The sequence below is a fragment of the Cervus canadensis genome, chromosome 7 (assembly GCF_019320065.1).
Source record: "Cervus canadensis isolate Bull #8, Minnesota chromosome 7, ASM1932006v1, whole genome shotgun sequence".
NCBI lineage: Eukaryota > Metazoa > Chordata > Mammalia > Artiodactyla > Cervidae > Cervus > Cervus canadensis.
This window is the reverse complement of record NC_057392.1, coordinates 13,893,810-13,920,240: the sequence shown is the minus strand read 5'-3', so window position 1 is coordinate 13,920,240 and position 26,431 is coordinate 13,893,810. Positions and strand designations below refer to the sequence as shown.

General features: G+C 40.0%; 1 protein-coding gene across 2 annotated transcripts in view; it reads left to right on the top strand.

Annotated features, from left to right (window-relative positions):
- Positions 1-26,431, top strand: part of TMEM108 (transmembrane protein 108) — a 411,372-nt gene that overhangs the window by 193,406 nt on the left and 191,535 nt on the right. Inside the window, exon 3 of one of the 2 annotated variants that reach the window (XM_043474390.1) lies at positions 23,918-23,999. In XM_043474390.1, coding sequence (XP_043330325.1) covers positions 23,960-23,999 — 40 coding nt within the window. In that variant the 5' untranslated portion in view covers positions 23,918-23,959. Of the gene's footprint in view, positions 1-23,913; positions 24,000-26,431 lie in introns of both variants that reach the window. The other variant, XM_043474391.1, reaches the window with a different exon arrangement.

Sequence of the window (26,431 nt, the reverse complement as noted above, 5' to 3'; positions counted from 1 at the left end):
GAACTCTCAAGAATCTTCACCAGCATCAATTCTTTGGTGCTCAGCCTTCTTTTTGGTCTAACCCTTGCATCCATACATGACGACTGGAAAAACCATAGCTTTGACTATACGGACCTTTGTTGGCAAAGCAATGTGTTTCCTTTTTAATCTGCAGTCTAGGTTTGTCATAGCTTTTCTTCGAAGGAGCAAGTGTCTTTTAATTTCATGGCTGCAGTCACCGTTTGCAGTGATTTTGGAGCTCAAGAATATAAACTTTGTCACTGTTTCTGTTTTTTTTTCCCCCATCTATTTGCCGTGAAGTGATGGGACTGGATGCTATGGTCTTAGTTTTTTGAATGTTGAGTTTTAAGACAGCTTTTTTACTTTCCTCTTACACCTTCCCTCAAGAGGCTCTTTAGTTCCTCTTGGCTTTCTGCTATTAGGGTGGTGTCTTCTGCATATCTGAGGTTATGGATATTTCTCTCAGCAGTCTTGCCTCTAGCTTATGATTCATTCAGCCCAGCATTTCACATGATGTACTCTGCATAGAAGTTAAATGAGTAGGGTGACAATATACAGCCTTGACATACTCCATTCCCAGTTTTGAATTAGTTCTTTGTTCCATGTCCAGTTCTAACTGTTGCTTCTTGACTTACATACAGGTTTCTCAGGAGGCAAATAAGCTGGTCTAGAATTCCCAGCTCTTCAAGAATTTTCCACAGTTTGTTGTGATCCACACAGTCAAAGGCTTTAGCATCATCAATGAAGCAGAAGTAGATGTTTTTCTGGAATTCTTTTGCTTTTTTTATGATCCAGTGGGTGTTGGCAGTTTGATCTCTGGTTCCTCTGCCCTTTCTAAATTCAGCTTGGACACCTGGAAGTTTTTAGTTCACGTACTGTTGAAGCCTAGCTTGAAGGATTTTGAGCATGACCTTGCTAGCATGTGAGATGAGTGCAGTTGTGCGGTAGTTTGATCATTCTTTGGCATTGCCCTTCTTTGGGATTAGAATGAAAACTGACCTTTCCCAGTCCTGGGGCCACTGCTGAGTTTTCCAAATTTGCTGGCATATTGAGTGCAGCACTTTCACAGTATTATCTGTTAGGATTTGTAATAGCTCTGCTGGAATTCCATCACCTCCACTAGTTTTGTTCATATTAGTGCTACTATTTAAAATAGTAAGATTAAATGACTTTTATTTAATCATCTCATTTTGTAAGACAGCCCATTCTTCCCAGGATTTCCTCTGTGGCAAGCCCAAGAACCTCAAAAGGGTCAGACCTTTGTATAGTGTCCCCTAACAAAGGATATTGACAACCTGTATATTAATGAAGATATTGGAAGATCCTTGAATGAGTAAAAATGATCCAATGAATAAACTCATGAACCAGAAAGCAAACTGAGCCAAGAGAAGGACCCAGAACTCATCACTGCCCTTGCTTCTGCAGATGCTGTCATTTGCCATCCAGTGGTCACTCTCACCTGTTGGGGTGCCCACAGGTTCAACACCATCTTGTCCCTGATGGGAGAGGAATGCAGTCTCTCCTTAAATCTGAAACCCAGTCTTCCTTGCCTCAACCCCTGCTGCCACAGCCTTTAGTGGTTGAAGGGAAAGTGGGAAGAATCTGAAAACCATGAGCCATCCTACCCAACCTGCCCTTATCTGAACCACCTCCCAGAGTCAGAATTCATAAATAATATGTGTACTACATGCACAATAAAAGTATGCACTGCATACTTTACTTTTGATGCTTTTTCCTCCACACATCTGTAGGCTCTATAACTGTACTGTCCACTATAGTAGCCACTTATACTTAAAATTTATGTCCCCAGCTACACAAGTCACATTTTAAGCCACCAGCTACAGGTGGCTACTGTATTGTTCACTACAGCTTATAGAACATTTCTGTCATCACAGAATATTCTGTGACAGTGCCACAGTTTTGTGTACAGTACAGTAATTTGTAGGATCACTCGTGCATTTAGTCAATATGCTGGATACCTACTATGTGCTTGACCCTATTCTACAAACTGAGGATACATCAATGGATAAGATAAGCAAAATTTCTGCTTTCCAGAGACTTACACTTCAACTTACAAAGCCTGCATCCAAATGTCAGTGTGTAGCAATAGCTTGAAGTAGGACATCCCGGGGAAACAGATAGTTAATTGTTTTTTTTGTTTTTTTTTTTGTTTTTTAATCTTGGCTCATCACCAGTCTGATTTCTTTGAGATGTAGCTCTCTGTTTTCTTCTACTTTTAGACCTCTGAATTTTAGACATCTGATTTGAGCTGATTTGCACGGCACAGATGGCTTACACATTTGATTTACCTTTAAGTGTTGGCTGCCACTGTTAAGTTTTTTAGATTCTAAGTGAGAGATTTATTTGAAAGTAGTCGTTCTAGGATTTAATTGTTTGAATCAATTCTGGCTGCCTGTGTTTAGAATTTTAATTCAGTGAAAGGTCTAGTTCTTACTGATGGTATGTAACTACAGCAGAGACAAAATATGGCAATCATTTTGTCAGTTTTCCTACCACAAAGCCCATGTTTTAATACACACACCTATACAGGGGTTACTCACAGAGTGTTAATAATACCAGCCTAAAAACTTGAATAATGAAAATGGGTAGTATTTCTAAATTAGCCTTTAGAATTCAGACACTGCTGAATGCTCTCAACAAGAGCCATGAATGCCAACACCAACAATCTGGTTGAACTAATGAACTGTAAATGTTTTTCCCACTGATGAACTGATGACTTATAGTCTGTTACAGAAGAAAGAGACCTTGGAAATGAGTCTTTCTGCTCCAAATCCCTCTTTCCTCACTATTGCTTCTTTGAAGAGTAATAATTTTTCCAAGCAAGAGTTGAAGAGTAAAACTCAGCTATAGCGTGATAAAGGCATCCAAAAATTCACCCATGCAAAGCAGAGCTTCTTAGACTTATGTTTGCATCCTGGAGGGTTTCTTAAAGCACAAACTGCTGAACGCCCTCCCCAGAGTTTCTGATTCAGGGAGTCTAGGGTACAGCCTGATAATTTGTATTTCTAACAACTTCTTGGATGCTGCTGGTGATCTGAGGTCCACGTTTTGAAAACCCCACTTTGTAAACCACATGATTATTCTCCTGTGGAGTTGACGAAATGATGAGTGCCTGCACAGCTAGCCTAGAGATCTGAGGATCCAGCTACATGATCAGCTCTATCCAGGTGTGGACCTCGGTTTGGCACCAGCTGGTCATGACCATCTCGTCCTGGGTAGACATGATGGGAGAAGTTCTGGGTCCTGGAACTTCCAGGACAGTGAGATGCCAGCTATCTCATGGAGTAAGCATTTATTTGTTGTTCAGATCTGGGAAGACTGAGCCTCAGAGGCCCAGCTTCTGGCTCCCTGCTTCCCAACCACTGCCTGCTGCTTCCCTGTCAGTCTGTTGCCTCCGTATTTCCTTCCCACCCCTAGAAGATGAAATCTTTGACTCAGGCCTACCTGAGAAGCTGGAGAGCCAGTTACGCTATATCAAAAACGTCATTGTTGAGGAATTCTAAAGCAGTCAGTCGTAGGTCTTCTGTTGTCTAGTCATCCACACTCCTGCCTCACTGTCCTCCCTCTGCAGCTTTGAGCTTTTCCACCTTTACTAGTCAAAATGCTACTTCACCTTGAAAGTTAGTGTAGAGTCCATCTCCAAACACCTTGTCTGGTGCTCTCCAGAAGACATCATTTTTCCTTCCTCTGAAAGGATAGGGATATTATTTTAGTCTCAAAACAACCTTGTAGTGTAGGTGTGATACTTGTTTACAGATGAGACAAGAAGGATAACACATTTTCTACTTTGTAATAATTTGCTATAGTAAAATAACTTGTCTGATACAGCTGGTAGGGCAAAATCTGGCTGTAGAGTGATTTTTGGTATATTAATCTCTCATCATATATTAATTATGAGTGTAGGCACACATTATTTCATCAACACCACAATAGTATAGCCATGTGGCTTACAAAGTGGGGTTCTCAAAATGTGGTCATAATTAATTTCTGACAAAACATGGTCCACTGGAGAGGGGAATGGCAAACCACTTCAGTATTCTTGTCTTGAGAACCCCATGAACAGTATGAAAAGGCAAAAAGAGATGACACTGGAAGATGAACTGCCCAGGTGGGTAGGTGCCCAATATGCTACTGGATATCAGTGGAGAAATAACTCCAGAAAGAATGAAGAGGCAGAGCCAAAGCAAAAACAATGCCCAGGTGTGGATGTGACTGGTGATGGAAGTATGGTCTGATGCTGTAAAGAACAATATTGCATAGGAACCTGGAGTTCTAGGTCCATGAATTAAGGATAATTGGAAGTGGTCAAACAGGAGATGACAAGAGTGAACGTCAACATTTTAGGAATCAGAGAACTAAAATGGACCGGAATGGGTGAATTTAATTAAGATGACCATTATATCTACGATGGTGGGCAAGAATCCCTTAGAAGAAAGTTAATAGCCCTCATAGTCAACAAAAGAGTCTGAAATGCAGTTCTTGGGTGCAATCTCAAAAACAAAAGAATAATCTCTATTTGTTTCCAAGGCAAACTATTCAATATCACAGTAATCCAAGTCTGTGCCCCAACCAGTAATGCCAAAGAAGCTGAAGTTGAATGTTCTGTGAAGACCTACAAGACCTTTTAGAACTAACACCAAAAAAAGATGTCATTTTCATCATAGGGACTGGAATGCAAAAGTAGGAAGTCAAGAGATACCTGGAGTAACAGGCAAATTTGGCTTTGGAGTAAAAAATGAAGCAGAGCAAAGGCTAACAGAGTTTTGTCAAGAGAACACACTGGTCATAGCAAATACCCTCTTCCAAAAACACAAGAGAAGACTCTACACATGGACATCGCCAGATGGTCAATACTGAAATCAGACTGATTATATTCTTTGCAGCCAAATATGAAGCAGCTCTATACAGTCAGCAAAACCAAGACCGGGAATAGACTATGGCTCAGATCATGAACTTCTTATTGCCAAATTCAGACTTAAATTGAAGAAAGTAGGAAAAACCACTAGACCATTCATTCAGTTCAGTTCAGTTGTTCAGCCGTGTCCAATTCTTTGCAACCCCATGGACTGCAGCACGCCAGGCCTGTGTGTCCATCACCAACTCCCAGAGTTTACTCAAACTCATGTCCATTGAGTTGGTGATGCCATCCAACCATCTCATCCTCTGTTGTCCCCTTCTCCTCCCACCTCCTCCTGTCTAGACCATTCAAGTATGACCTAAATCAAATCCCTTACAGTTATATAGTGGAAGTGACAAATAGATTCCAGGGATTAGATCTGTTAGACAGAGTGCCTGAAGAACTATGGACAGAGGTTCGTGGCATTGTACAGGAGGCAGTGATCAAGACCATCCCCAAGAAAAAGAAAAGCAAAAAGGCAAAATGGTTGTCTGAGGAGGCCTTAAAATGGCTGAGAAAAGGAGAGAAGCTAAAGGCAAAGGAGAAAAGGAAAGATATACCCATTTGAATGCAGAATTCCAAAGAATAGCACAGAAAGATAAGAAAGCTTTCCTCAGTGATCAATGCAAAGAAAAAGAGGAAAACAGTAGAATGGGAAAGAAGAGATCTCCTCAAGAAAATTAGAGATACCAAGGGAACATTTCATGCAAAGATGAGTACAATAAAGGACAGAAATGGTATGGATCTAACAGAGGAGGTGACAAGAATACACAGAAGAACTATACAAAAAAGATCATCATGACCCAGATAACCACAATGGTGTGATCACTCACCTAGAGCCAGACATCCTGGAATGCGAAGTCAAGTGGGTGTTAGGAAGCATCACTATGAACAAAGTTAGTGGAGGTTATGGAATTCTGTCAGGGCTTTTTAAGATTTTAAAATATGATACTATTAAAGTGCTGCACTCAATATTTCAGCAAACTTGGAAAACCCAGCAATGGCCACAGGACTGGAAAAGGTCAATCTTCATTCAGTTCCCAAGAAGAACAATAACTAAGAAATGTTCAAGCCACAAAACAATTGCATTCATCTCCCATGATTGTAAGTGATGCTCAAAATCCTGCATATTAAACCGTAAACTGCATTACATGAACTGAGAACTTCCAGATGTCCAAGCTAGGTTTAGAAAAGGCAGAGAACCCAGGATCAAATTGCCAACATTTGCTGGATCATAGAGAAAGCAAGGGAATTCTGGAAAAATATCTAGTGAAGTTTCATTGACTGTGTGCTTAAGCCTTTGACTGTGTGGATCATAACAAACTGTGGAAGACTCTTAAAGAGATAGGAATTCCAAACCATCTTACGTGTCTCCCGGGCAGCCTGTGTGCCAGTCAAAAAGCAACAGTTAGAGCCTTATATGAAACAGCTGATTGGTTTAGTATTGAGAAAGGAGTACAACAAAGCTATTTATTCTCACCCTGTTTATTTAACTTGTGCTCAGAGCACATCATGAGAAATGCCAGGCTGGATGAGTTACAAGATGGAATCAATATTGCCTAGAGAAATATCAATAACCTCAATATCAATAATGATATGCAGATGATACCACTCTAATGGCTAAAAGTGAAGAGGAACTAAAGAACCTCTTTCTGAGGATGAAGGAGAATGAAAAAGCTGGCTTAAAACACTCAGATCATGGCATCTGGCCCTATCATTTCATGGAAAATACAAGGGGAGAAGGTGGAAGCAGTGACAGATTTCCTCTTCTTGGGCTCTCAAATCACTGTGCATGGTGACTGAAGTCATGAAGTTAGAAAACGATTGCTTCTTGGCAGGAAAGCTATGACAAAACTAGACAGTATGTTAAAAAGCAAAGGCATCACTTTGCCAGCAAAGGTCTGTATAGTCAAGGCTATGGTCCTTCCAGTAGTCACCTACAGTTATGAGAACTGGAGCATAAAGAAGGCAGAGTACCAAAGAACTGATGCTTTTGAACTGTGGAGCTAGAGAAGACTCTTGAGAGTCCCTTGGACAGCAAGGAGTTCAAACCAGTCAATCTTAAAAGAAATCAACCCTGAATACTCATTGAAAGGACTGATGCTGAAGCTGAAGCTCCAACACTGTGGCCATGTGATGCGAACAGCCGACTCATTGGAAAAGACCTTATGCTGGGAAAGATAGAAGGCAGAAGGAGAAGAGAGCAACAAAGGATGAGATGGCTGGATGGCATCACAGATGCAATGGACATGAACTTGGGCAAAGTCCAGGAAGTAGTGAGGGACAGGGAGGCCTGGCATGTGACATTCCATGGGGTTGGAAAAGAGTTGGACATGACTTGGCAACTGAACAGCAGCAAGGATCCCTGGTTCTCCCGGAAGCTTCTCACGGTCCCTGGGGAGTTTGCTTGATTGATCCCTTATGTTCCTTCGTAGTTCTAACGTGCAGTCAGGCTTAGAGCAGCTAGATTCAGTCTTGGTTTCCATCCCTGGCTTATCATGAGAGTCAGCTTGAGAGTCTTTTAAAATTTTGCCCCATCTAAGAACCTAGAATTAGAATTCCTGAGGGAAGCACATAGGAATTTATTTTAAAAATAGATTCTGACTATCAGCTTGTTTGGGAAACAGCAGTCTTTGTTCTTCTGGATATTTATTCTAGCCCTTGTGGTCATCAAAGCAAGACAGAATTATCAACACAGTTAAATGAGCTGTTTAGTATTTTAGGCCTTCACAAGTGAAATCAAATGTATTACTTAATTCATGCTTCCTAAAGCAAGGTGTAAAGTTGAGGAAAAAATTGAGGTGTAAAGTTCATCAGAAATGCTTGGGATACCATGGCTTCCCTGTGGACTGAGCTTGTCTGCACAGGCCTTACCTGTGACCTTGATCCGTACTCTTCAAGTGATGCCTTCCGCTTTTGGTATTGACCCATCCCACTCTTGCCCACATAATTTTTCATGTCATTATAATTTTTATTCCAACTGCATATTCAACAGACTGTATCCTGTGGAATCACTTGACATAAATTAAGTATTTTCAAAGATTAAACGAAACCACAAATTAAAATGTCTTCAAACGAGTTCAAGCATTAAAGAAGCCTTTATGTGGATGGAGGTGGGATGGGAGGAGCTAAGGTAGGGGAAGAGAGTTTGAGGTTAAAGGTTTACAAATTAAAAATATTGCCGCCCGTATCAGTAAACAAAGGATGGTGCAGCCATCAAGCCACTATAGCCTCCGAAGGTGAGCTTTGAAGGAGCTCAGGATAGAGACAAATGAGTTAGCTTGCCAGGCTACCAAGCCCTCAGCTACTGCAGCTGCCCCAGTGGTATGCCCTGAGGGGTCAAAGGATGGGAAAGTATGCTGGCCCCAGATAGCTGAGGTGCATATCAAAGGAATGATTTCAATGAGCTGAGACTCTTGTGTCTTCCCATTCATGGAGAAGCACTAAATCTCCTTAACCTGAGATATCTGGTTTTCTTTAATTAACAGTAATCTTTTGATGTACCTGCTATCTGCCCTTTGTTGCAAAAATCCTGACTCCTCCCTTACCTCTTTGAACAGTCCTTCAGAGCTATCTGAGAGGCTGCTTCCCAGGCTTGATGTCCTCAGAAAATCTGCCAAATAAAATATAATTCTCAACTGTTTGGTCATACATTTTTTTTCAGCCAACAAGTCAAAATTAAAATTTAGCAGTTGTTATGATATTATGAATAATTTCACATGCTGAAATATACTGCCCATTCAAATTGTGCATCATGGGTTTAAATAGTCTTTCCACATGAAAACATTCTGATAACAGTTTTGCCTGTTTCATAAGGCCTTGCCTCTCTTTCCATTATAAAAATGTGGTGCATCTTTCAGAAGAAATGCCTGCTACCCAGAAGAAATACACACTTTTTTAGATCCCCAAATTCAATATCTGAGAATGTTTCTCAGACACTGCAAAAGAGAAAAAGAAAAATGCTTGAGTTAACTGTGGATGGGAAATAATCTTTTTCATAAGCTGGTGCAGTCAAATGATAGAACATGCTCCTTTAGTATTTGGCATTGCTACAGTATCATGTAATTCCTTGACTTTGGTATTCAGTCTTTAATATCAAAACTATAAAAAGGGCTGTGTAATAGGTATTTTTCACCTCACACAAGCACCTTTCTGTCTCCTCAGATGAGATAAGTGGTCTTAATACACTTTAATGCCAGAAGAAAAAGGTCTGTGTCATTCTAATATGCCTCAAACTTCTGGTCCTATTTTTATCCTGCTACTGACTTCAATGGCTGTGGACAGCAGAATACCCACCCACAACAGATGCAAATAAAGTCCAGCTGGTCTTGAGGAGTGTTCAGGCAGTCACCTCTCAGTCCTCCAAGCAGAATCCACATCTTATGGATCCACTTTTGTAGGCTTTTCCTTAGCAGATGAATAATTTTTGCCCTTTTGTTTTAAATTCTACTGAAATTAAATCTCAGTGGGCCTGACAAACTCCCAGTAGTTTCTTTTCTTTTTCAGAGAAGGAAATATGAAGGGGAGGAGAGGGAAGGAGCTCTACTGAAGGTGTTTTTCATCCTTTGAAGTTTATTGGGCCCCAGGGCTCCTGGAGGACAGAGCTTGAGTGGAAGGCAGAGCTGCATGTTCTCTCCCTCTTCCCAGCCCCCAGCAGTCACTGTGCAGGCTCTGCTGCAGGAGAACCCTTATAAGTCAGAAATCCCACAGCCTTGGCCCGTATGAATTCATTGCTAGTATTTTTAAATAGGGGGGTTCGTCTAAAATTTCTAACCTCTCTTGAAAATTTAGGGAAAAATTTTGAGAGGATTTTCAGTTTCTTTAAGGCAAAAGAAACAAAGAGCTATTTTTCCTGCTGACAAATGGCTGGAGAAAAAAAAAAAAAAAACACTATTTTTTTTCTGCTTTCAAGTTCACCATAGTCCCCACTACTTCCTGTAAACTAAACTCCCAGACCTGAGGCAAAGCAGCAGTCACTGTAATCATGCTCACACTGTTGATCCCAGAGTAGGGTGAACTAGTTCTTGCACAAAAATGAGAAAATTTGGAAGAGTAGGAGGGCTGTAAGTTTCAGGAAAAGTGAGAGAGAATATTTCTTTATGGAAGTGAAGGATATTCCTGTGTTTAAAATGCAAAGTGTTTCTATCAAAAGAACTTTTTATTCTGAAAACACCGTTATGACCCAGACCCAACCCTGTGGACGCATACACTTTTGGTGTAAGTGAACCTGAGGAACCATCACACTTGCCTTCCTGAGGTAACAGAGCAGCTCAGGCCCTGGGCTGACTTACTGAACGTCAGTTCCCCCTATTTTCCTAGTTCTGTCTATCCCCATATGACTGGAAGCAGCATGTCTGTACACTAGTAGCTTGGCAGAAAAGAAGAGACACATACAATATATCAAGTACACAGTAAGTTCTTTACTTCACTGATTTCTCTCAGCAATCCTTTGATTTAGGTGTCAGCCCCATTTACAGATGGGAAAGCTGTGGCTCAGAGAAGTAAAGTAACTCGCCCAAGTTCATGTAACAAAGCTCCTCAGGGGCAGGCCTGCTTGACTCTTTCTCCAAAGCACGGTGGTTCTAATGCTCATCAAAAAATGTTCCCTGAATTCCTACTTAACACAAAAACGTTAGTGTTTATTGCGGATTGATAAGGAGCAGCCTGGCTTCCTAGGTGGCACAGTGATAAAGAACGTGCCTCTCAGTGCAGGAGATGCAAGAGATAAGTGTTTGATCTCTAGGTCAGAAAGATTTCCTGGAGTAGGAAATGGCAATCCACTCCAGTATTCTTGGCTGGGAAGTCCCATGGACAGAGGAGCCTGGCAGGCTATAGTCTATGGGGTCACAACAAGTCGGACACAACTGAGCAACCAAGCACACACAGCATAAGAAGCAGCCATGGCAAGAATAGTCATCAGGAGATTTGTCTAATGATCTTTTCTTAGATTTTAATGGCAGAATAGGTTTATATTTCTGAACAAAATAGAGAATGTAGTTCTATTTATGCAGCGCCCCCCCACCCCCCAAAAAAAAAAAATTTTTGTCCTTTTTGCCTTTATTTTCAAGAAGCTCCAAGGGAGGTGTATGTCCCTATTGCATCTTATGGTAAAATGAATTGCCCCCCCCCGCTTCTCCCTGTAATTCTGGATCTCTCTTTCTGATGCCATTAATGTGCTTTGATTTGTTAGTATTTCTACTGTACAAGTTGTAGCTGATAGTAAACTTCCTCAGATCCTTTTTAAGGAAGACAAATGTATAAGTTCTAAATAAGAATCTTAAAGTTCAACTTATCCCATATAAGTAATTTCTAAAGTCAATTTAAACAAGATACTGGGTTTACAGAAGGGGCTTTTTGGGGAATAGCCCAAAAGCTTTTGTTTTATGGCTTAAGGGAAGAAAAATGAAGATGGTTGGTGAGCTCTGGCTTGACTCGTTATCCTGCCTTCTGCATGGGTTGTCTCAGTCTTTGCCACAAGCATATCAAGGACTATTCTTATACCTTACAAGAAATGCAAGGACCAGGGAAGTCAAGAATTCAGCTCAAGGTCTCATAGCTGGTAGGTTTGATCTTGAATTAAGACTGATTTCTTGACAAAAACAAAAACAAAAAAACAAAAACACTACCAGGCACATGGAAGACGTGAAATAAATTGTTAAATAGCTAAATCAAGGAGTGACCATAAATAATATGATTATTCCATGAGGACTTTTTAGAAAAAGAAAATCCCTCTTGTTCATCATATCTCTATTATAATTTTTATGATGAGAAATATGTCTAGAAAGGGCATGAATCTTAGATACCATATAAACTTTAGGGAGACTGGGGTTCATTCCCTGGGTCGGGAAGATCTCTTGGAGAAGTAAATGGCAACCCACTCCAGTGTCCTTGCCTGGAGCATCCCATGAATGAAGGAGCCTGGTAGGCTACAGTCCATGGGGTCGCAAAGAGTCGGACACAATTGAGCGACTTCACTTTCACTTTCAGCTACCTAATTTTAGAGTATTAGAAATCATGTGCAGAACAAAGTCATTATTTCTACCTATAAAAAGACTATGGCTTGGTGTCTGTGTCCCTACCTGTAAAATGGAGGAGGATGCTCCATTCCAAACTTCTTCACAGGCCTGTGATATTAATTGATATGTCAATTCTGCTATTCCTTTTCCCCTCTCTCTTTCACAGAGGGCAAGTGTTAGCCATCAGCTTAATCAAATCTTCCTCTGTCTCAAAGAGATGGTGAGCTATTATCCTGTTTTATTCAAACTCTACTATTGGCATGGATTGTTCATCATATTCATCCTTTGCTCCACAAAGTATTTTAAAGCTGAACTCAAATACCATGAATTGATTTTCATTACTTGTAATAGTTATATTCTATAAAGTTGTCATGAATACTCAATGAGTAAAGACTGAATCTGTGCTCCTAAGGGAAATATAGGGTTAGGTTCCTATTAGATCTGGTCACATTTTTGTCAACTGATCAATATATAGTCTTGTTTTATATGTGTTTCTGTCTAAAGATGCCTGTGTAATATGCATTGTACATTCATTAACTTTGAACTCACAGTCATAGCACTATAACTCATGCCTGAACAAAGCTTATCTAAGACATGCGTTTTCTCTGTAAAGCTCATTACAGTCTTCTTGCACTTAGGAACACTAAACAACACCTCAGCACTATGCTTGGGGCCATTTCGAAGAGAGATGTCAATAAAAAACACAAAATGCTAAAAAGCATGGCATTAAATTGCCTGTTGAAAGAACACTGTTCACAGTATCAGAGCTGAAACACAAAGACAAAGCATTGCCTCGCTCAGCCTTAGTTTGGAGCAGGTGTGTTGGCCGGTTCAGATTTTTGCCATTCTGCCCATGTATGCAGACTACTGCTAAAGCACCGTGAAGATTGATTTGGGGGGAAATTTAGGGACTTTAAATCTTTCCTTCTTATAAGTTGAACATTTGTATAGTTTTCAACTTATATTTTACTTAATTATAGTTTTTACTGAGTAATTTTTTATGTTTATCTTTTTCCTTATTGCTTCAAACTTTGCCTCAGAGTTAGCAAAGCTTCTCTACCCCCAAGTAATAGAAGAATTACTCATATTTCCTTCTAGTATTTGTCAAAGGCTTTTTCTGCATCTATTGAGATAATCATATGGTTTTTATCTTTCAATTTGTTAATGTGGTGTATTACATTGATTGATTTGTGGATTTTAAAGAATCCTTGCATTCCTGGGATAAAGCTCACTTGGTCATGATGTATGATCTTTTTAATATGTTGTTGGATTCTGTTTGCCAGAATTTTGTTAAGGATTTTTGCATCTATGTTCATCAGTGATATTGGCCTGTAGTTTTCTTTTTTTGTGGCATCCTTGTCTGGTTTTGGTATTAGGGTGATGGTGGCTTCATAGAATGAGTTTGGAAGTTTGCCTTCTTCTGCAATTTTCTAGAAGAGTTTGAGTGAGATAGGTGTTAGCTCTTCTCTAAATTTTTGGTAGAATTCAGCTGTGAAGCCATCTGGTCCTGGGCTTTTGTTTGCTGGAAGATTTCTGAATACAGTTTCGATTTCCGTGCTTGTGATGGGTCTGTTAAGATCTTCTATTTCTTCCTGGTTCAGTTTTGGAAAGTTATACTTTTCTAAAAATTTGTCCATTTCTTCCAAGTTGTCCATTTTATTGGCATAGAGCTGCTGGTAGTAGTCTCTTATGATCCTTTGTATTTCAGAGTTGTCTGTTGTGATCTCTCCATTTTCATTTCTAATTTTGTTGATTTGGCTCTTCTCCCTTTGTTTCTTGATGAGTCTGGCTAATGGCTTGTCAATTTTATTTACCTTTTCAAAAAACCAACTTTTAGCTTTGTTGATTTTTGCTATGGTCTCTTTTGTTTCTTTTGCATTTATTTCTGCCCTAATTTTTAAGATTTCTTTCCTTCTGCTAACCCTGGGGTTCTTCATTTCTTCCTTCTCTAGTTGCTTTAGGTGTAGATTTAGGTTATTTATTTGACTTTTTTCTTGTTTCTTGAGGTAAGCCTGTAATGCTATGAACCTTCCCCTTAGCACTGCTTTTACAGTGTCCCATAGGTTTTGGGTTGTTGTGTTTTCATTTTCATTCATTTCTATGCATATTTTGATTTCTTTTTTGATTTCTTCTATGATTTGTTCGTTATTCAGAAGCATGGTATTTAGCCTCCATATGTTGGAATTTTTAATAGTTTTTTTCCTGTAATTGAGATCTATTCTTACTGCACTGTGGTCAGAAAAGATGACTGGAATGATTTCAATTTTTTTAATTTACCAAGGCTAGATTTATGGCCCAGGATGTGATCTATTCTGGAGACGGTTCCATGTGCACTTGAGAAAAAGGTGAAGTTGATTGTTTTGGGGTGAAATGTCCTATAGATATCAATTAGATCTAGCTGGACCATTGTGTCATTTAAAGTTTCTGTTTCCTTGTTAATTTTCTGTTTAGTTGATCTGTCCATAGGTGTGAGTGGGGTATTAAAGTCTCCCACTATTATTGTGTTATTGTTAATTTCCCCCTTCATTCTTGTTAGCATTTGCCTTACATATTGTGGTGCTCCTATGTTGGGTGCATATATATTTATAATTGTTATATCTTCTTCTTGGATTGATCCTTTGATCATTATGTAGTGCCCTTCTTTGTCTCTTTTCACAGCCTTTATTTTGAAGTCTGTTTTATCTGATATAAGTATTGCGACTTCTGCTTACTTTTGGTCTCCGTTTGCATGGAATATTTTTTTCCAGCCCTTCACTTTCAGTTTGTATGTGTCCCTTGCTTTGAGGTGGGTCTCTTGTAGACAGCATATATAGGGGTCTTGCTTTTGTATCCATTCAGCCAGTCTTTGTCTTTTGGTTGGGGCATTCAACCCATTTACATTTAAGGTAATTATTGATAAGAATGGTCCCGTTGCCATTTGCTTTGTTGTTTTGGGTTCATGTTCATACAACCTTTCTATGTTTCCTGTCTAGAGAAGATCCTTTAGCATTTGTTGAAGAGCTGGTTTGATGGTGCTGAATTATCTCAGCTTTTGCTTGTCTGTAAAGCTTTTAAATTCTCCTTCATATCTGAATGAACTCTTCGCTGGGTACAGTAATCTGGGTTGTAGGTTATTCTCTTTCATAACTTTAAGTATGTCCTGCCAGCCCCTTCTGGCCTGAAGAGTTTCTATTGAAAGATCAGCTGTTATCCTTATGGGAATCCCCTTGTGTGTTATTTGTTGTTTCTCCCTTGCTGCTTTTAATATTTGTTCTTTGTGTTTTATCTTTGTTAATTTGACTAATATATGTCTTGGGGTGTTTTGCCTTGGGTTCATCCTGTTTGGGACTCTCTGGGTTTCTTGGACTTGGGTGGCTATTTCCTTCCCCATTTTAGGGAAGTTTTCAGCTATTATCTCTTCGAGTATCTTCTCACGGCCTTTCTTTTTGTCTTCTTCTTCTGGGACTCCTATGATTCGAATGTTGGGGCGTTTTACATTGTCCCAGAGGTTCCTGAGGTTGTCCTCATTTCTTTTAACTGTTTTTTCTTTTTTCCTCTCTGCTTCATTTATTTCCACCATTTTATCTTCTACCTCACTTATCCTATCTTCTGCCTCCGTTATTCTACTCTTGGTTCCCTCCAGAGTGTTTTTGATCTCATTTATTGCATTATTCATTTTTAATTGACTCTTTTTTATTTCTTCTAGGTCCTTGTTAAACATTTCTTGCATCTTCTCAATCCTTGTCTCCAGGTTATTTATCTGTAACTCCATTTTGTCTTCAAGATTTTGGATCATTTTTATTATCATTATTTTAAATTCTTTTTCAGGTAGATTCCCTATCTCCTCCTCTTTTGTTTGACTTGGTGGGCATTTTTCATGTTCCTTTACCTGTTGGGTATTTCTCTGCCTTTTCATCTTATCTAGATTGCTGGGTTTGGGGTGGCCTTTTTGTATTCTGGTAGTCTGTGGTTCCTTTTTATTGTGGAGGTTTCTCCCAGTAGGTGGGGCTGGGTGTTTGGCTTGTTGAGGTTTGCTGGTTAGAGAAGCTTGTGTCAGTGTTCTGGTGGGTGGAGCTGGATTTCTTCTCTCTGGAGTGCAATGGAGTGTCCAGTAGTGAGTTTTGAGATGGGTCTATGGATTTGGTGTGACTTTGGGCAGCCTGTATATTGACACTCAGGGCTATGTTCCTGCGTTGCTGGAGAATTTGCATGGTATGTCTTGCTCTGGAACTTCTTGGCTCTTGGGTGGTGGTTGGTTTCAGTGTAGGTATGGAGGCTTTTGGATGATCTCTTTAATGTTCCCTGTAGTCAGGAGTTCTCTGGTGTTCTCAGGTTTTGGGCTTAAGCCTCTTGCCTCTGGATTTCAGTCTTATTCTTTCAGTAGCCTCAAGACTTCTCCCTCCATACAGCACTGTTAATAAAACTTATAGGTTAATGGTGAAAGGATTCTCCACAGTGAGGGACACCCAGAGAGGTTCATAGAGTTACATGAAGAAGAGGAGAGGGAGGAAGGAGACAGAGGTGAGCAGGAGGAGAAAAAGGGGGATTCAAGAGAGGAGAGACAGATCTAGTTGTACTCTGTTCCGTAAGTGTTTTCCGCAGCCCAGAATACCCACAGAGATTTACAGAATTGGATTGAGAAGAGAAAGGGAAGGGAGGAAATAGAGGTGATCTGGGGGAGAAAAAAGAGAATCAAAAGGGGGAGAGAGTGATCAAACCAGTAATCGCACTCCTGAGTAAAAATGGGTACTGAAGGCTGGATTCTTAAATGTCCAAAATTGATATCAAATACTGAAAACCAAAGATTAAAAATCTAGGGTAGAGGTTAGACTCTTAAAAATACAATAGTAAAAAACCACAAAAACACAAAAAAATTTAAGAAATGTATATGGAGTTCACTTTAAAAATAGGGTCCTTTTTTTTTTGCCAGGTTATAGTGGCTTGTAAAAATGAAAATTAAGGAGTAATAGAGGACTTTAAAAGAAAAAGAAAAAGTAAAAAAAGAAAAAAAATTTTTAGTTAAAAAAAATAATAGTAGTAAAAATATATCTAGGAATTTCTCTGGAGCTGTTGCGGGCAGTGTGGGTTCGGTTCAGTTTCAGATAGCTCCTTGTTTGAGCTTACACTTCTCGCTATCTATAGGCCCCTTCTGGTGTAGTTGGTGTTACCTACAGGGATTTTAATCTGTTGCACCGGGTCACTTCTGAAGAGGTTCCCTTTGTTTATTTGGCTTCTGTTTGCAGGTATCTTCAGTGTCTAATTTCCACCCTGACACACGCGGGAGGAGGTGGTCTCTTGTTTAGATTCTCTTGTTCAGTCGTGCTGTGGGGAGGGAGGGGCGCTGCAGACAAATGTCACTGGCCTGTGTGCGGAGCACTCGCAGTGTTCCGGCCACACTGGGTTTGCCCCCGCTCGTGGCATGCGTGCCTTCCCTGTCCACACTGCTCAGGCTCCAGGCTGCTCTCCAGGGAGCAGGCCCTGAGTTGCGTGCACCTCCCAGGCCTAAGCCACTCAGGTTTTCGAGTATTCCACAAAAGCACAGACTCGGTTGGGCCTGCGTTTTGTGCCTTCCCCGGTCGGAGTAGCTCAGGCAGCCAGGAGCTTGACGAGCGCACTTTGCTCAGGTGCAGGGCGCCTTATCCCCTCCGCGGTCCCAGCCTCAGTTTCCGTGCTCGCCAGTCGGGTGTGCCTTGTGTCAGTTCTGGAGAGCTGGACTCTAGCTGTGACCCTCCCGGCAGATGTCGACCATCCAGAATCTCAGGAAGTCTTTGGTTAGAAGCTGGAAGCCTGTTTGCAGTTTGGTAGGGGGTGCCTCTCTAGGGCTGAGTTTGCCCCTTTCCCCTCCCCCCTGCCTCCTGCCTCCAGCGGGGGATGGGCCGGTCCACCCTTCTCTGGTATTCGCTCAGTCCTTCGTTCTGGGAACCGGCAGGTAGTGCCTAAGTTTAGGGCTTTTCCCAACTTAATTCTCTCTCTCATGCTATCCCACAGTTTAACTTGCTATCTCACATTAGCTCCCTCCGATTGCCCTCAGGGCATTCGGGCCTGGTCCTTACCCTAAGCAATGCCGCCCACTCCTCTCCATTCCGCCCTCACTTGCTGGGATGCGAGCGTCTGGGGTACTTTTCTGCTGGGAGTTGCTTTTAGGCATGTAATCTGTGGGTTTTATTTATTTTTCCTCCCAGTTAGGTTGCCCTCCGAGATTCGAAAACTTCCCCCAGACCTGCCAGTGAGAGGGTTTACTGGTGTTTGGAAACTTCCTCTATTAAGATCCCTTCCCGGGACGGGTCTCCATCCCTAACTCTGTTGTCTCTCTTTTTATCTTTTATATTTTGTTCTACCTCCTTTCGAAGACAATGGGCTGCTTTTCTGGGTGTCTGATGTCCTCTGCTAGTGATCAGAAGTTGTTTTGTGGAGTTTGCTCAGTGTTCAAATGTTCTTTCGATGAATTTATGGGGAAGAAAGTGGTCTCCCTGTCCTATTCCTCTGCCATCTTAGTTCCCTCCATCCTTCTTCTAGTATTTGTATTCTTTACTTTTTTTACAGTTAAAGGTCTGCCTTATTTGGAGTTTATGCTGGTATGTGATATTTGAAATGAGTACAGTTTTAACTTTATCCATATTGCTCTGCCATTATCTCAAAATTTTTATTTAAAAGCTCATCTTTTTGCTTGCTGATTTAATAATACTCTCCTTATTGCATCATAAATATCCATATATAATTTGGTATATTCATGTGCCAGTTTAAAATTATGTTAATTATAGAGGCTTTTGAGGATGTTTTAATGTCTAGTAGGCCTGACAGTCCCTCTCTCCCTGGCCGCATCTTCTTGGGATTTTTTTTTCCCCAGAATTTTCTTGGGTATTCTTTCTCATTTGTTGTCTGTGAACTTGTCTTTTCAAGTCAATTTACATATCAAATGCCAAGAGCTTTTCATTTGGTTCTGTATTACTTCTTCCCTGGGTACGTGGACATTTCTAAAGAGATTTCCCTCCCAAGTCAATAAAATTGACAGAACTGTTTCATTTAACCCAAAAGAAGAGGCAGGGTTCTATGAGGCTCGCACTTGTTAAGGAGTGATTCAGGTTACTTGCACCCTCTTATTTCCCCTGAGCTAATGATCAGCCAGGTCCCCACCTGTGTCACTGTCTCTGCATGTTTGGTCAAATGTTTTCATCTTTATCCTCTCATTTTTCTTTTCTTTAGCCTTTTGGCTATAAAACTCTGTTAGAATTTCACCCCGGAAATTAGCTGTCATCATTGGAGTTCCTAAATTATTCCCTGAGGGATAAGACACAATTAATGTTAATATGGTTAATGGTTAATATGATTAATACAATTAATATGGTTAAAAAGAGGCTTTTGATGGAATCTCACCATGCCTCTCCATCCAGCCAAAGGAGCTCAAGTGACCCAAGAGACTCAGCTGAGAAACCATCGTTAGAACTCTTAAGTGAGTTCAGTTAGGTCACAAAGTAAATATACAAACTCAATCATTTCCATATAGAAGTGATTTAGAAAATATAATGGAAATGGAAATTCCATCCCTGTGGCAAAAGTACATATAGGTGTAAAATGCCTAGGGATTAAGTCGACAAGGCTGCAGAACTTAAATGAAGGAAAAACATTACAAAACTCCACAGAAAGACCTAAAGATTAATTTTGAATAAATAGTAGGCCATATGGTGCTTGTAGTTAGAATAGCCCTGGGTAACCCTGAGGATCTCAAGTGTCCCATATTTATGTGCTCAGTTGTTTCTTTGATATTCGAATCACATGACTGTATTCCATCTCTCGTGACAAGTCTAATGGTTTCTTGAAAATCTCCAAGCATTTCCAGAGATGATTGAGGGGTTTATGTTCCTCTTGATCAACATCAACTACAAATACTTCTGTTCTCCTTTTACTTGATTATTCATTTATTCTTTCATTTATTTCTGTATTCACAGCACATTTGTTGCATGCTTACCAGCTCCTGAGCACTCTGAAGATGCCTGCCAATCATTGCTTATGGTCCTTGTGGCTCCTATCTCCATTTCCAGTCACTCTTGCCTAAAGACATAGTCTCTTTCATTGCCCAGCTGAGCATTGCTAACACAAGGCTGTTTTCTTTCTGAGGTTTGTGAGGGTCCTAGTGGTGGCTAAGTGTTGTGGGAGAGAGAAGGACAGATGTGGTGTCTAAGTACAAATAGCATAAAACAAGAAGCAATGAAAAATTAAATATTACACATATTAAAGTTTGTGGGGAATTTCTCACTCTATCCTTTATTCTTGTGTCTCACCTGCTGCTGTCTTTTGGAATTGCCTATTCTGCCTCACGGTATCTCCTGATTGTTATCTCCTCAGCCTCTCTGACTTCTAGACCATTCAATCCCTCTTTTCTAGCCTTTGGGAACTCAAACCTCCTCTTATATTATCAAAGTCAAAAGTTAAAGTTAGTCATACAGTCATGTAGCCTGCTTGGCTCCTCTGTCCATGGAATTCTCTAGGCAAGAGTACTGGAGTGGGTTGCCATTTCCTTCTCCAGGGGATCTTCCCAACCCAGGGATTGAACCTGGGTCTCCTGCATTGCAGGCAGATTCTTTACCAACTGAACCACTAGGGAAGCCCCCTCTTATATTATAATGGAGAGCAATTTAACTTTCTCTCCCTCTTACTCAGCTAGATCACACTGGGGGTAGGTTAGCCAAAGAAGTCATTGAGCTATTGTTCCCCCACCCTCTATCCCACCCCGCAAAACAAGAGCTCTTCTCTTCCTCTAAAAGGGATTCTTCTGATCTCCAGAGCTACAATCCTTAAAAAATTTAATTCCCTCAGCACACTTAGATTTTGATGAGATCAAGTCTCTCCCAGATTAATAAACAAATAGAAGATAATTTTGACTATAATCCTAATGATATTTTTTTCTGAAATTTAATAAAATTATCTTAAAGTTAATTTGGGGGAAGAACAACGTCCATCCATATGTGCTCATTCGTGTCCAACTCTTTGCAGCCCCATGGACTGGCACCCACCAGGCTCCTCTGTCCATGGAAGTCTCCAGGCAAGAATACTGGAGTGGGTTGCCATTTCCTACTCCAGGGGATCTTGTCGACCCAGGGATTGAACCTGGGTCTCTAAAAGGCACAGTAAGGCACAACTAGTTCTACTAAGAATTTGATTTAAACAACACATATTGTTTAGTGGGAGAATGAGCAGACAGAGAAGTAAAACATAACACAAAGTTCAGAAACAGATCTAAATGAAATAAAAAAAAATAGCAGAAGAAAATATAGGCAACTATTTATAACTTTTTATGTACTCCTTAATTAAGTAAGGAAGGCATTTCTAATCATGGTTTTGTGTGTATGTGTGTATGTGTATGCATCATTCTTACAAAAAAAATAAGAAAACAACAGCGTGCTTCACAACATGAATGAACCTTAAAAACACTATGCTAATTGAAAGAGCCAGGCACAAAAGGCCGTATATTCTATGTGAAAGGCACAGAATTGGCAATCCATAGCACAGTAGATTAGTGGTTGGCAGGGACTGGAAAGAGAGGATGTTAGGAAATAACTGCTAATAAACACGGGAATTTCTTTTTAGAGTGATGAAAATGTTCTGGAATTAGGTATTGGTGATGGTTGCATAACTTTTAATATGCTAGTAACCACTGAATTGTCTACTTTAAAGGCTGAATTTTATGATACATTAATTATATTTGAGAAAAAAATTAAAGATAGATCAGTTCTACTTGGGGTATTGTAAGGAAAAAAGAAAAAAAAAAACAGCATGCCAGTAGAGAATGGTTAAGGAATGTCTTTAAAAAATATTCAGTGACATTTGTTAAAGGTGGCAAGGCATACTTTATTCAGGATGATATGAATGGATGCAGGGACCATTGCAATGACATTTTATAGTAAGGGTGAGAGATTGGGCTCCACCCTGAATAAAGCACGGTCAAGTGGGAATAGATAGCCAAGGAGCAGAATGGGAGTCAGTGGATGGAAAATTACTAAGAGGAAGCACCAGAGTAAGGGGTTTGGCTAAACTGACCTAACAAGGTTATGCTGAAGGCAGGATGGTAGAGTAAATCTGATCAGATATTCAGGGTTTGGGGTGCTGGTTAAACTGATTTGGCAGGGTTCTTGCTAAAACGAGTGTTACCATATTCAGGTTTGGCTGCTCACCACTCAAAAGCCGATAATTCAAGAGGCAAGTGTCAGTAGAAAGCAAAGATGCTTTAATGAGAAAATCTGGCAACCTCTGGGAGGAGGTGGACTCATGTCCAGAGACCAACTCCAAGGATTCTGCACAGCCATGATAGTTTTTAAAGGGAAAAATGGAGAAAAGAATGTCAGAATCGTCAAGGCAGGATGTTGGGTTCTGCATTATCTCTACTGAGTGCAGACTGGCTGACTCTCTCTCCAGATAATACCTTGCCCCCTTGATCTGCCTACAGGATTCCTTAGGGGGCCATTGTGAGGTAGAGAGCTAACCATTCTTTAACTAGTTAACTCTTTACTCTTACTTCTTCTTATCTTGTAGAAGAATTCATAGGTTAGACAAGGCATGGTGTGCATTCAGGAGAGTGTAAGTCAGTAGTTAGGTTAAATTGCCTAATGATCTTATTCCTACATTAAGTTCTTTAAAGATTAAAGTGAGTGAAGTCACTCAGTTGTGTCCGACTCTTTGCGACCCCATGGACAGTAGCCTGCACCAGGCTTCTCTGTCCATGGGATTTTCTAGGCAAGAGTACTGGAGTAGGTTGCCATTTCCTTCTTCAGGGAATCTTCCCGACCCAGGGATCGAACCCAGGTCTCCCGCACTGTAGACAAATGCTTTACCATCTGAGCCACCAGGGAAGTCCTAAAGATTAAAAGGGGAGGAGAAATGGGCAAATAGGAAAGGGGCAAAAGAGCTGCCTTCACTTGGTTTTACAAGGAAGTGCACAGATAGGTCTACAGGAAAAGTTTCAGCACCTAACTAGAGAATCTTTGCCAAATGTGAATTTACAATTTTTTAAAAAACTAATAAACATGTAAAATGCAAAAGCAATGAGATGAAATATGTGCCTATTTACTTGGCAATGATGGTAAGAAAATACAAGTTTCCTTCATTAAGTAGGTTGTAATCTAATGGAGATTTTCATAATATAGTGTTGATGAAGGGCATCTCAGCAATATATTTCAAGAGTCTTAGATTGTGTCCTAGTGATTCCATTTCTAGGAAATTATCTTGAAAAAAATACTGTGTGCCATTTAGAATAAAGTTGTAAAATGCAAATTCCCTGGTGGTCCAGTGCTTAGGACTCTACACTTTCACTGCTGAGAGCCTTGAGTTCAAACCCTGGTCAGAGAACTAATATCCCATAAGCCAAGAGGTGTGGCCAAAAGAAGAAAAAAAAATGTAGTAAAGTGTAATAACAACAGAGGAAGATGCTTCTACTGCTAGGGAGAAAAATTAGAATGTACAGCAAAATAGACCAATAGAAATGCACACAGGAAAAGCTGAAGAGATAGGTAATTTGTAGTTTCTTGTCCATTCTTAACTATATTTTGTTTAGCTACATTTTCCAGATATTCTACACTGGAGGTATCTTTTGTAATCAGAAAATAATAGAAAAATTGTTTAATATAATGCAATTTGAAATTGGTGAAGCTTTTGGGGGAGTGTTTTGTTTGGCGAACAGGATTGCAGAAATGAGATTACAAGTTCCTTGTTTCTCCTGTTTCAAAACTAGAGATGCAGGGAAGATGTTTTGTAAGTCTTCAAAATCCCAAGGCCAGATTCTCACCCTCTAGTTGCCCATATGAGTGATGTGTAGTTTCAAAATCTAACTGATTAATTGATAGTTTTATTACATAGATAGTACTGTGGTATATTTGCTCCAAGAACTTTTATCTTCAAATAAGGTATTTTGGGCTTTAACACCAGGATCATATTGAGTGGAGTTCTTTCTGATTACTGACTTGAATTCTGTCTCCCAGATGTAATGATTTTCTTCTCCCAATTTCCTAGACAGAATCATGAATAAACTGGAGGACAAGCAGGACCAGATGATACCATGAAGAGAAGTTTACAGGCCATCTATTGCCAACTGTTAAGTAAGTTGATGTCACTTTTCTTCTGGCCTAGAATAGACCAATGTTATTATTTCACTGGTGCCAGAAGCTTACACACCTTCTGGAGGAAGACCAGTGTTTGGCTGGTGAAAGAGAACAGTACATTTTCCCTCTGCTTCATTTAGGTACTTGAGTATCAAGCATCAAGTCATTCTGTTGCCTCAGGCATCAGTTACTGTACATAATTATTGTAGACTTTTATATGATTATTCTAAATTGGCGTGTTAAAGCATAGTCAATTGAAAATGAGTATCAAAAGCATTAATACTCTTGGTTATGTGGCGGAATTTAAAGGGGTTCTGGTATGATCCACTCTGGACTCTTCATGAAGAGGGACTGGTAGGCTTAGGATTTAGTCACAGGGAACCTATTACCATTCAGTGACTGTACAGCCCGTACTTGCAATAGTTTTGCATAGTCCCATGTGTTCTTGAACAATGAGTGGTGAAATGTAGTTTGTTTAGGTTTAGTGGTAGAATGGCGAATGTTGGATCATGATTTTCTTGGCACAATGCTCATGTGTTTTGTGGATTGTACCATAAAGTGCCAGTTGTCACATAGGGACTGTGTAATCTTTGGGACTGGATTGTTACTGAATGAATGTAAAAATCTAATACCAGTTGGTGGGTTTGATGTTCAGATTGACACATGTGGGACAACAGACATTACCCACTCCAGGTCAAACCAAAGCCATTGAGTTGGGAAAACTTGAAATTCATTGTGCTTATCTGTTTCTTGCTGAGGTAAATAGAGGACCTATCTTTCCTAGGCTGAGTGCTCCTTGTTAACTTTTGCCAAGAAAATAGCATGAAAAGAGATTGGTCAGCCCTTAGAATTTAGCAGTTCAGGTTATGTTGTGTCCCCAGTGCAAAGCACTTAATCTACAGACAGCATTCTTACTGGGTGTTTTAACTGACTCATTTTTGCTATTAAATTCTAATCCCTGAAACACAGATCACGTCAGCCTGATTTCATCCTGGTGGAACGTCACCGAGAGGTATAGGGACTCTCTCATGTTTTTTCTCCATATATTTTATAGGGTTTGTTGCTTTTTTTTTTTTTTTTTAATGATAAGCTTGCTTATTAGAGAAAGGGCTTTATGGATTGAATTAGCAGTGTCATCAAGGAATGATTAATTCTGCCTTGATGAGAGAGGGAACATTTGAAAGATAAATAGGATTACACACACACTCAAGAAGGTGAGGCAGTTTTTTATACACAAAAGAAACCAGAAATTAAAAAAAAACAGGATTGATTTAGAAGGCAGCAGAAGGTTTGTTGGATTCACCTATGCTGATTGTATGCCCCAAAGTTTGCGTAGTATTATAAGGTCATGATTATACAGTGGAGGTGATAAACAGATTCAAGGGATTAGACCTGGTAGATAGAATGCCTCAAGAACTATGGACAGAGGTTCATAACACTGTACAGGAGGCAGTGACCAAAACCATTCCAGAGGGGAAAAAAAATGCAAGAAGGCAAAGTGGTGTCTAAAGAGGCTTTACAACTGCCTGAGGAAAGAAGAGACGTGAAAGGTAAAGGAAAAAGGCAAAGACATGCACAACTGAATGCAGATTCCAGAGAATAGCAAGGAGAGATAAGAAGGCCTTCTTAAATGAACAATACCAAGAAGTAGAGGAAATCAGTAGAATGGGAAAGACTAGAGATCTATTCAAGAAAATTGGAGATATCCAGGGAACATTTCATGCAAGAATGGGCATGACAAACATCAGAACCAATAAGGACCTTGCAGAAGAGATTAAGAAGATGTGGCAAGAATACACAGAAGACCTATACAAAAAATGACTTAATGACCTGGATAACCATGACTTACCTTCCATGTACCTCATATATAAAATGGGACATGATCACCCACTACGTGAGATGCTATTCAGTGAGGTAATATGGCATATAGAAGACCTAAAATAAATGCCTGTTCCCTTATTGGGCCATCCTGTCTGCAGGAAAAGGATACAGCCTCCCTAGGAGCTCTACTGTTAACTAACATTTGCATGGGGCTTTTTGGTTCACAAAAATGTTTACAGGATTTAATCCTTACAAACCTTATATGGCAAGTGGAACTTTGATCTCATTCTACAGAAGAGAGAGTTGATGTGATCAAGACTGCCTTTCCCAGGTCATGTCGCAATTTTTTTTTGAAAAAGTAACAATGAAAAGTAAGGAACATCATCACAAAAATTTAAGAATGTGACATTACTGGGGAGGCGCTGAGTTCTGAAGCGACAGATTTGGTCTTTGCCTGGGTGCTGTGTCCTGGAAATTTACTTCATTTTTAAGAAGACCAAGACAATCCTTTTGAGCTTATGAAGGTAAGTTTTTATATACCAACATCTATTCAAATCAGAGTCGTTTGGATACTTACTCAAAGTTAAGGAGTAATGATGTTTAGTAAG